We start from the raw sequence: 12,127 nt of genomic DNA on the forward strand, positions 1-12,127 counted from the left end.
GCGGCGGGGGGCCGGGCCGGCGCCCCGGCTCTTCCCCAGCACTCCAGGCAGCATGGCCCGCTCCCCTGAGGCCCTCGAAGCTGCTCCCTGAGTGCCCGGTGCCGGCGGAGCGCCCCGCCGCAGCCTGCCCACGGCGCCGGGGAAGATGCTGCCGCGGCTGGTCCTGCCCGGCTGACGTCCCGCCGCCGCCGCACCCCCGTCCCCATTGTCCCCTGGCCGCCTCCGGCTCCATGAGCGCCTCCTCCTCCCCCCGCCTCTGAGCTTCCCGCCCTCCACCTCATGGCTGCATCGGAAGAAGGGACCGGCTGCTTTCTCCCGCGAGGCAGGTCGCAGAGTGACCCCAGCATCCTCACTGACCCCGCGGGCCCCGGCGCCGGGGAGCACCCAGGTAACGGCCCCGCTCTCCCCGGCAGAGCTCCGGGGGGTGGGCAGGGGCGCGCCGGGCTCATCCGCCAATTTGCAGCACGCCTGTCCAGCCCGGCCGGGCAGGGAATTGGGAGCATATTTTCTGCAGTAAGTGCTGAAATGATGCAGAGGCTTAGCTCCAAACAGGATTACAGCCGAGCTCTCCGGGCGGCTTTGCCATCGCAGCGTCCATCAGTCCAGGCAGCGGCGGGGGCGCGGCCGGCGCTGGGCGGGAGGGGCGCACTGGGCTCCCCGGGCCCGGCCGCGCTCCGCGGGGCAGCGGGTGACGCCGCGGCCGGGGGTCCCACCGAGCTCACGGATTGCTCTGGTGGGGCGGGGGAAATCAGGTCTAATAAAGCAGGCTGTTTGCATGGAATCACCATGGAGACAAGGGGAAGCAGTCATAATTAAACGCTTTCTCCCCACAAGAAGGTAATTTTCACTTCACAGGGAGAAGCGTAATCTCTTTATGAAGTGTAGGCACAGAGGATGGTGCTGGAGGGAGGGGGGGGGGGCACAGCTGAAGCGCAAGCATATAAATAGAATATTGTGATTAGATTTTTTTTTTTGGTAACAATAGCTAATGATGTGTTCAGCTTAACTTCACTTTGAGGAACAATTCTAAATGTCTGTTGGTGGTGACTCAGTAATTTCAGATTGTCATAATCTAAGCATAAGCAATGATGACCCCTTTAGCAAAAAAAAGAGAAACACTTTGATGTGATGTGATTGCACAGAAAGACACAATGACAAGCTGGAAGCAAAGGTTAAGAGCCAGCTCACTCTCAGTCTATCTGAATAGATGGTCATACAAGAACTGGGAGGCTTCTTTATGAGAAATGGACTAATGAAAACAGTGTAAGAAAATTAATGGGGTGTTGATCATCACTGCCCATTACACCGAATTCTAAACCTAGAAATGGGTTTGGGCCAGGCACTGTCACCCAGGAAGAGGCAGCATCTGGATGCAATTTTTGATTGAACTTTAGTTCCAGCCTTTTTCAGATTACTAATTAAATAAAATATTCCAGGCTTTTTCATACACCTGCTCTATTACTTCCTTCTGAGCCAGTGAGGATATTAAAATTTGTAACTATATTAAGGTCTTCTATTTATTTTTCTTATCAAGCAATTCTGAGCACCTTGCTCTGGAGTGAAATACAAATTAAATTAAGGCAAACAGTAGATGATTTATCTCTGATGCCCAACTGCTCCGATACCCTAAGTGAAGGGAACAAAGGACTCTTCTAAGATGAACTGCTCGACTCACTCCCAAAGGGGCAATCTTGACTGAAAGAGGAATGTATGTATCTGCCATTTGATTTCTGGAAGCAGAAGTGACTAATGAAAGGAAGGCATATGCAATCTCAGTTTTAATTCCTCTATATTATTTCCTGCTAATTAATTATTTTGACCTTTGTGAAATATACAACAAAGAAAGCAGACAACATGTCCGACATAAAGACAAAGATAAAAACATTATTATGCTTTTTCTAAGGACAATGAACTATCCATACTAAGTAGCATTTTTTTCCCCTAATACAGACTTCATCAGATAAGACAGTGCCCCATTGCACATCAGAAGCTATACCAATATGCAAGAAAAGATGTCTTTTGTAGTATTGTTTATCCATAGAATATGTGGAGACAAACAAAAGGTGATAAATACGTATGCTTTTTTGTCCAGGTAGGTATAGTTAGTAGCAAAGTTAGCATGTTTGGCAAGCTCTTCAGGTTTTGAGTTTGTTTATCAAACAGTATTGAACATCTGTATGCTTCAAAATGGTAATAAAGTGAACATAAAGGACTTAATATTTTATCCTACAGTGTTTTAGGTAATCACTTACTATAAACAATTTAATACAATTGGCTACTCAAAAAACTCAAGTAAAATTTATACTGTTGTAAGAATTACATATGCTAGATAACATAATTGTAATTTATCTTACTTTACTATTCTGGTAAATAATTTTTTCATTATAATACTGACATAACCATCTATGGACTCCAAGCCAAATGAAAGACTTAGGAGTGCTAAATGATACACACAAAGTTTGTGTTTACATCCCAGCCCTGCTCACAGACAAACCATCTAGGGAAGTAAGTTTGAACATACAGGATTCTTTGTTAACTTAAAAACTAAATTAATTTTCATTAATATTTTAGTAATGTATTTAAGTTATTCAGACAAATAAACCAATAACAAAATATGGATATAATTGAAGGATCACTACACAAACATTCCTATTTTTACATGGCATTCGTATGACACTATATTCCTACTGGAGATGCACTCTTGTTTTGCAATATTTTCTTGAATGCATGATGTGGCCAAGGATTATTCTGCACCAATTCATTTGGTTATGTCTGCTATTCGGAAGCATATTGAGGTAGAACATGTGGTAACAGATGAAGCCAGACTATATTCTAAAGATTTTTCTGATGTTCATGTGGGTTTGTTTAAAGACATAATTTATATTCCTCCTCTTGACCTATACAATTACAGTATTTTATTTTTAGCTGAGCTTTATACAAGACATTTCAGTGACATAGCTGAGAAAGTAGAGGTGGCAGCATGTAGCTTTTCATGTATTTACGTAAGAAAATCCTCTGATGCAATGCTTCATTTTCCTTTTTCTCTTGAAACACCAGTGTAATGGTGGCATTGATTGTACACAGCAGGGCTTGCTGACTGTCTTACACAAGTTCAGAATCTTCTATCACTGGACTATGTAATGTCTTTTTAGATGATACTGAGCAATGTAAACACGAGATTCAAGGAACTCGGGATGAACAGACTGTGGATGGCAAGTGCTAGTTCACCTTCCTAGTGCTTTCATGGCAATGTTTTTGAGGTCAAATCTCAAAGAAAGTTTCCCATGTGAGAATAAATCTGGAGTCTGGTTTTAGTGGTGTTTGGGTTTTTTTGTTTGTTTGTTTGGGGTTTTTTTGTTGTGTTGTTTTTGTGGGTTTTGTTTGTTTTTAAGAGGACTCCCTCTTCTTCCAGCAAGAGCATGGAAACACACGTAACTGGATGGATCAAATAGCCTTAGATGTTGATTTTTGAGAACCCTGACTGATGCCAGCAGAAGCTTCAATGACTCCAAGCCTCGGACAATCAGGGCTTCATGATAAAGATTCTTATCTAGCTTTTCTTCACAAAGAATTCACTGTAGAGATGAAAAGCTATTTTATAACCTTGGTTTAGTAGAACAGATGTAATCTTTACAAACTACAGTGAATTTTATGACATGTAAAAACCTTCAAAAATTAACACATGCCACTATGTTTTTATTAAAATTATTGCAGTAAATAAGTAAGATATTCAGTAAACTAGACTAGAGGCATTTATTAGCTATTTATTCTAAAACAGAGATAGAAATTCACTGATTTAGATCTTTCACATGCAGCTTCTCAAAGTGATCAGTTAAGATGTCACAGTCATGGTCTGAGAAGAAAGTACAGCCTTCAGTTATCTATACAGGCTCTGCTGACAACCAGATAATTTCCTCCAGCATTTAAATGGTGCATATGGTTCCTATTGATAGAGAATACTGGAAATAGTGTAAGGAAGATAAGAAGGAATTAATGTTTCTTTGGTTTAATTGAATCAGTTATTTTGTCCTTTAAGACAAATTAATGCATTTAAGTCTCTGATTAAAGAGAACAATTTTGTGGCCCCTGAGAAATATTTGGTGAGAATTCGTATAGTATGGCAGACACTGGACTTCATATTTCAGTCTTTATTTAGCACACCCACTCTGAGTGAGCAAGCATTGAGGAGGAATACGTCCTGAGTTTGAGAAACACAAATCAAAATACTTGTCTTGCTTAACTATAGACAGTCTCTAGACTGTGCTGTCATTAAGAAAGTCGATATCATTTTTCTTATTGTGCCAAGACTTAACAGCAGATTCACAGGAGAAGAATCACAATTCACACAATTGTCATTTGGAAATCCTCATAAGAAAGAATTTTAAAACCAGTAGAATCCTTCCCTGCGTCCATTAAGATGGCTGTTCAACGTCCCATTGTTTTCGCTGAGTTTGGGAGAAGGCCAGGATGTCCAATTGTGTCAGATTTTATGCGTAAAGACATAACTTAATTGATTGTAGATCTGGGGTTATCTCTGAGCTGAAAATTACTGTAGACAATATCACATCCTGCCATAACATCAAGGGGAATTTTCTGAGGCAGTTAAGAAAATTAAAAATGCTAAAATACTAGTTAAATTCTAATTTGAAAAATTAAAATGTGATGGAAGTTTTTTTAGATGGCAAAAGACAGCGATCACTTTAAAAAAAAACAACGCAAAGAGAGATTTCATTTGTTCCAGAGATCATAGGTTTTTTTCCTTTCCCCTTTCTCTTTCCCTTCCTCCATCCTTCCAGGTGAGGATCAAGAGAGAAACAAGAGCCTAAAGGGGGCAGGGATATGAAATTCAGAACAGATTTCAACATCATCATCTATTTCAGAGACAGTTGCAGGAAACCAAAATATTGCTTTCATTAAATCCTTCCAGCAGTCACAGGGCATAGAAAAGATTGACAATCTTATTTGATTTGTAGTCATAAAAGACAGGGCTCCACAGACTGCAGAAGAGCGCACCATGTCAAAACTCTCTATTATTTGAAGAGATATAGACAACCATGACAATGTGTGAAAATGTCGCACCCCCCCCCCCCTTACTTTTGGGATAATCCATTTTAACTTGTGTAAGTGTACATTGGTGCCATCACATTTTGCTCTCTATGCTACTACTTTTTCTCTCCAGCACCGTGAAATTAAGGAATGCTTTTTCGGGATTGGCACTACTGAGTTCTTTAGTGGGCATTGCCTGTGGTCCAGCACTGCTTCCTTCTCCAGTTTATTTTCTGGGATTCAAGAGAGAGCTTGGTGAAGTCATGTTTTAATGCTACTTTTGCAAGAGTTAAATGAGATCAGTTAATAAGTCTGCTGTTTATGCTGAGGGTTGTTTTTAGTTTTTTCCAAGGTTTTACTGTTCCCAGTGCTCAGAGACTTATATTTAGCTAAGTATTACAGTTCTGTAAATGAAATAGAGACCTTTAATGGAGGAAAAAAAATAAAGAAGTGATTTATAGTTCTCTCCTAAATCCCAAGTTGGCAGGTAGTTGCTGAAAAGATACTTAAACTGTTTAAACCTCTTTGCCCAAGAACTGGAAATACTGATTATACAATATCATAACTAAGACTAGATTTAAGAGAGTGAGGTCATCATATCAGAAATACCCAGTGCTGTTTTATGAACATTTTTTTGCATCTATAGTTACTTCTGTATCCTTGAGGAATAACTGAGGGTCTTGTTTTCCTCCAAGCTTTACAATAATTTTCTTCTGAGCAGAAAGACTGGACAAAATCTCACTTAGAAACACAGAAGCTTTAGGGAATGTCAGACAGTGCAAGTGCGCGCTCTGCTCCACATCAGAGAGACCCAATGTGCTGCTCTTCTGATATTCCAGATGCTTGTTGGTTCTCTTATTCTCAGCACTACTAGTGAACCCCTTGGGATGCATGAAGGGCTGGGTCTAAAGTTGAATGTCAGAGTTCGAGCAGGTGGTCTATCACATGTCAGTGGAAAGCTTTTTCATTAGTTACCTGATCTAACAGTTGCTATTATCCCTTGTTGAATCAGAATTAATTTATTAGTTCTAGAATATCTTGAATATGATATCTCTCCTAGTTCCTGGGAATCCTCTCTCATGCACCAGAAAGAACCCAGTTACGTGCACAAAAGTTCTTTCTTCGAGCTTAGGTTGGTTGCAGTGACTATACTCCGGCATTGAAAGCAGCATGGGTGACATTGCACCTTTCAGTACTTCTCCTTCCTGTTTGCAATTAATTTACCTTCTAATGACCTTTTTCAATATGAAATAGAGGTAGCTGGGAACTTGACAGAGAAAAGTTAAATCAGAAAACATGTATTTGTCCATACCTTGCCGCCCAGCTTTGGGCAGGTGTATGTACACCAGCTTCAGTAAGGTTAGAATTTAAAGAGATCAGTAAACAAGCATCCTGCTCCTAAGTTAGGCAGAATGGGCACTTGAACAGAATGGAAATGGTTCAGTCTAGCAGGTAGCCTGCGGAGTACTGAAACTCTGTCTTATCTTTCTCTCTTTAATGTCACAGGCTGTGCTTTAAAACAAAAGGAAACTCCAAGTTTGACCACGTATGCTAAGTACCAGTACTCAGACTTAATTTGCACACATAATTATTTGTGCACTCAATTAGTTACTTCTCTGTGCAAATAAGATAAACTCGTATGTCTGTCAAATAATAAAAAAACTTCACACTTTAGCTATGAATGAAGATGGTTTAAGATTATTAGGTCAATTAGTGTTTGCAGCACACTTCGAAAATGTAATGAGTTACATAATGCTAGGAGTTATGTTTATCTGGAAACTTAACTGTTTACTTTAGTGAGTAGTAAAGTAACAATATTGATCTTCCACAGTCTTCAGTTTTGGACCTCTGTTTCAAGACTGCCTAATTTGTGTTGTAATGAATGGGCTAAACCATTTATTTATTTATAACACTATGGCATTTTTAAAACCAATTTTGTGGCTTTGTATTTTTAAAATTTAATATGTAGAATTAATTACCCTGGGTTCTCTAAGCAGGTCAGATCTATAAATACCAAAGAGTAAGTAAAGCTAAATATGATACCTTCATTTTGCTTCTTAATGTGGCTAGAGTTTGGATGCTAGTACAATGGATTCTTTGTGCCCATTAAATCCCCTGCTTTTGTTTGAAATCTAAGTTGATTTACGGTCTAATGTATACACAATTTATCTGTACCCCAGAGGGCACATCATATAACTACTTGATGCAGGTCAATAGCTTCATGCTTCATTTTGCATAAATATTTCAGTAAGATGATCTTAATCAAAGGGTATCTTCCCATGGCAAAGGGGTTGGAACTAAAAGATCTTTAAGGTCCCCTCCAAGCCAAGCCAAGCCATGCCATTCTATGATTCTGTGATTATCTTGCTCTCTGTAGTACAGTCACATCCTGTAATCACATCTGGTTCATGCATGCAGACCTGTGGTTATACCTCAAGAAAGGCATGCCCTTACGCATAAAGCACTTAACGATTTTTGCGTAGAGGTAGTTCATGTGTTAACTTCCTTATTCTGATTTTTTTTTTTAACATCCTCAAACTGTTCTGTTGCTGCATAACCAGCAACTGGACATGGATCACTGCATTACATCAAAGTGGTAAAACCTTCAGCCTTTCCTGAGGGCTGCTCCATCCCTCGGGTCATGCTGTCTGTCTTCCCCAGGCCTTGCCCATATTGATGGATTCTGAACATCTGTCACATTGCATTCTGTTGCTCACAGAAGTCTGCATCTTACCTCTTAGCGAAACAGCCTGCATCAAGGGTTTTTGTTTGTTTGTTTGTGATCATTACAAGAACACAAGAAATGCTCTGCTGGGTCAGAACTGTGCTCCATCCAGCCTAGGACTGTGCTCTTGACAGGCAGTAGAAGATGCTGCTTAGGGAGAGTGTGGTTGCCTGGGCTTGAAGCTTGAGACAGGTTGGAAGCAAAGGGTGGCTGAACAAGCACACGTGAATGCCAAATAAAATACTGAGGGTCAATCTTCTGTGCCTGACTTTAAATAACATACACAGGAACTGATGCTTTGGGCAAGTTTGCTCAGCATCTAGAACCAGCCCTGTGTTCTTGGGGGAGCTCAGACAAGACATTAGTAAATGGTGTCCAAAGGTTTCTTGGCTCCTGCAAATACTTTTTAATTCTTTCATCATGAATGATATGAATTTGTGTGGAATATTTAGATAAACATTCCCAACGGAAAGCTTAGCTAATGTTCTACAGAAGAATTATACACTTTTCCCTATTTCCAGGTGTAAGAGATGTGATGAGATTGCTTTGCCAGAAGTCACAGTCTAAGCCAGAATACTCAGCCTCCAGAGTTCAAGTGCTTTCAATTTTGTGTGTGATGGGCAGAGTTGGGGGGGATGACAGTAAGTTTACGGCTGGAGCCTGGAAAGTTTCCCACACAATACTTAGTGTCACAAGATTGTTTCAGCTGGATTTGAGAACTGTGGTGAGGAAACAGAGAAATGAAATAGTTAAAAGATTTGTTCTCCACCAGCACAGACGATGGTCAGATTTATGATGGGCACTGCTGAACATCCACTTGAGGGCTCACTGAATTGCTGTAAGCAGCGCAATGAGTTGTTCCCTGCATTTTGAATGAGCATGGCAGAGTGAGACAAGCGGATTGAGAACCTTAAATCTTGATGAGAAAATGACGGTACAAGCGAAAAACACATTGACTCAACAGTGTGCCAGTCACCTCTAATGATGGCTCAGAGCAAGGGGAGATTTCATGAACTGCTGTAGAAAAGGGGAGAAAAGTTGTGTAGACTTTCAGTGGCCCTGGAAATCAGCTGTTGAGGTTGTTTGACAAATTCAGTTCTGTTTGCTTGCCTGCTCTCCAGCTACCTAAATCCCCAGCCCCTTTTGGACTGCTCACAATGCATGACAGTGTATATAACCCTGACTTAACTGGGTTTCTCTGAAGTTTATGCTTTGCAGACGAGACTTCTATAATTTTGTAAGCTCTGCATTTATGATAGAAGAAAAAATTGATTTCTCTTTTTTTAATTATAGCAGCTATGCAGGTCGAGTAGCAGCTTCCTGGGATTGCAGAGGTTTCCAGGAGAAAAACATCCTATTTTTAGATAGACCAGTTCTGCTTAACTTCAGCTAAAACGTTTATTCCATAACAGTTGCTCATTTCACTTTGCTCTATATTACAATGCCTAGAAGCAGAGAGTAAGTATCCTATCAGAATACTAACTGTGCAGAGAAAGCTCTAGAATAAAGCAAACAGAGCCTAGTCTTTCACTCACACAAATTCTCCACAGGTTCACCATGAGTTTTAAACACCCAGTTTCTTGTTTAACTCAAGAAAATTAATGGAAAAATCAGAACTGAGATAAACTGCATATATCACTTCAGATTTAACATATGAGATACTTAACTCCAGAGAACCTCGCAACTGTAATACTTCTTGCAAGTGAGCAACGTAAGTGATCTTACTGTCATCTGGGAATCCTGCACATTTAGGAACAGAACAGAGGTCCTGAAGAACATACTATTTTACTGTAAACTCCTGATATTAATTCAGAATTGAATGGTGTGACACAAAAAAAATACATCCTCACTAAACCCTTGACTCTGCTAGATATGCAATAGGAGCAAATATCAGCCATTGCCTGAGGCCAGTTTACTCGAACCCTTACAATAGTGGTTAACAGATGATATGGTCAGATACACATTTTCTTAAGGCAAACACAGGGTATGTGAACAACAGCTCTCAAGATAGATAGCAAATAGACTTAATATTGTAGTATACTCTTTCTGCTGTAATTCAAACAGAAGAATAAACTGAAAGGAGCCAAGTAAGAGAGATCATTTTAACAAGTGAAAATACAAAGAAGCATCCTCCAAAAATCTGGAATATAGTGCACAGATGAAAACATTTTAAAAAGGGGCCTTAACTTGCAATAGAATTGTATCCCGGATCTTTCTTCTTCAGCCCATTTCTTCTGAAAATAGAATGGGTTTTACTACTGTATCAACAGAGAAGCCAACAAAGCCTGCTTTCCTATCGTTTCAGCATTTTCAGTCCTCAGTTGGATCTTAAACTGTCTAAAATCTCATTTATGACTTATGACTTCAGACTGGATCCTCAATTGCCTAATGAAGTGTCAGTTTGACTGAAACCCATTCCCTTAGGGCACTCGTAGCGTCTCTCCTGTGTGGTGGGGAAGCAAAACAGACCTCACACTGAGGCTTTTCTCACAGGTAATAAGGGTCACTAGTGTCTTATTTCACGACCTATATCCTTTGTTGAAAGTTACCACTAAGCTCCAAAATTATTGCGGGTGACATGAAAAGTGATTAAATAACCCTTGTTTCTGAAAGGAGAACCTGGGAGCGAAAAATAGAATAAAGCATTTTCAGCAACTTGCTGTTCCATTTATATTTTTCTCACTTTTACTCTTACAAGACTACTTCTAGGTTGTGTTGGGCTTTATTCCAACACATCTAAGGTCTCTGGTTCTACCAGCCTCTTTGAAAAAACCTGTACTATGACCTGGGGCATTATTCATCTGTCTTATTTGGGAATTTGGGAGATGTTTTATATAATCAGCTCTCTTGGGTCCTGCACCTGCAGAAAATTCATTCCACTTCCCATCCTGGAATTTAATATTTATATGTTCCTCTATTTCTTTGTCTGTTGAGCATTTTAGACATAATTTGCAGTAGCTTATTAAAAAAAAAAGCAACGACAAAAGAACCCCAATAAGATCCCCCAACACAAACAAAAAATGCGCTGCCAAGAGCTTATTCATTTTGACATCATGGTTTGTTTGGCTGCTTTAATGAAGTGATTTAAAAAGCGTTAAGTTACTGAATGTGATCTTCACAGCTTAGAGATCACGAAAATATCAGCAGAGAAATACACCCTAAATTTTTGAATAGGTGTGGGATGATGTTTTCGCTCTATCCAAAAGGACAGATCTCTCAGAAGGAGGATACACCTTTATATATATATTTTATTTTCTTCCCTACCCCTCTCCCTTTCCCAACCACCCTCCACATCCTATTAAAAGAAATGGAAGTCTACTTCTGGTGGGTTTGACTAATTAGTTTTTAACTCAAATTCCCTTCTCACCTTCCCTTAAGAAATTCCCCTGCAATTTGCCATCCCAGCACTGCAGAAATCTTTTTTAGATCTTGGTAGCTGAAGCAAAAGTTGTCTGGGAACAGAAACTACTCTCAAACAAATTAATCTAAATGTATGTATCCAAGTAGAAAAAAAGCAGAAGTGGGTACCCTAGATCTTCCAAATTGACTTTCATTTTAAGTAGTTTCTCAAAGAAAGAAGAGAACATCAGGTATTACATCAATTACACCAATTTTTGAATATCTGGAAACTTTTTTCTTCTGCTTTATGTTAATGGTCTGATTTTTAACCTGATAGTGTCTGTTAAAATGAAATCATAAAGACTTAGAAATATCTTTTCTGACAGAAAGAGATGAGTCTAAGCATATCAGAGCCAACGGGAACACATGCAGTTTAGGGATTTTGTTGTTGTTATAGATCATAATATTCTCATAATACAAGAGAGATTAGAAAAATATGGCATAGTCTTATTTTGTCTGATATTGTAAAGAAAGAAAGATTTAAAGGATTAGTCTTGGTAACTTAACTGTTCCTTTGCAACATACTGTGATATAATAGAAAATAATGCAATGCATATCCTGAACATGAAAGAGAGCCTCTGGTCAGAATCTTGTTAATGTGAGAAATGATTTAAAGCCAGCTAGCAGTCCCAGTTTTGTGTCCCAGAAATGACAACACAAGATGGGACACCTCGTATTCTAATGCTGCATAAGAACGTATCATGCACATGATTAAGATGTCATTGAACATGACTAATTCCTCAAGATTCACTTCTCTTCATTGTTAGAAAACTGAGGACAGCACAAGAAAGCAGGAGTAGGTTTTAGATGGAAGCTGCTACTTCGATGGGGAATGGAACTCTTAACTCCTTTATTTTCCAATGCCTGTGGGAGGGATGGGCTAAGGAGGCAAAGTGAACTGTTTTTCAAGCTAAGCACCTAATTTACACATTCTTTGGACACAAAGCTTCACTCACT

The 12,127-nt window shown here is 39.7% G+C and overlaps 1 protein-coding gene across 1 annotated transcript in view; it reads left to right on the top strand.

The window, feature by feature from the left end:
* Positions 1–279: 279 nt before the first annotated feature.
* PHACTR3 (phosphatase and actin regulator 3) overlaps positions 280–12,127 on the top strand; it is a gene marked incomplete at its 5' end in the record, with an annotated part of 96,585 nt that continues 84,737 nt past the window's right edge. The window contains one exon of the mRNA XM_080354618.1: positions 280–388. Coding sequence (XP_080210744.1) covers positions 280–388 — 109 coding nt within the window. The remainder of the gene's footprint in view (positions 389–12,127) is intronic.

This window comes from Nesoenas mayeri (assembly GCF_963082525.1).
Source record: "Nesoenas mayeri genome assembly, chromosome: 16".
NCBI classification, from domain to species: Eukaryota; Metazoa; Chordata; class Aves; order Columbiformes; family Columbidae; genus Nesoenas; species Nesoenas mayeri.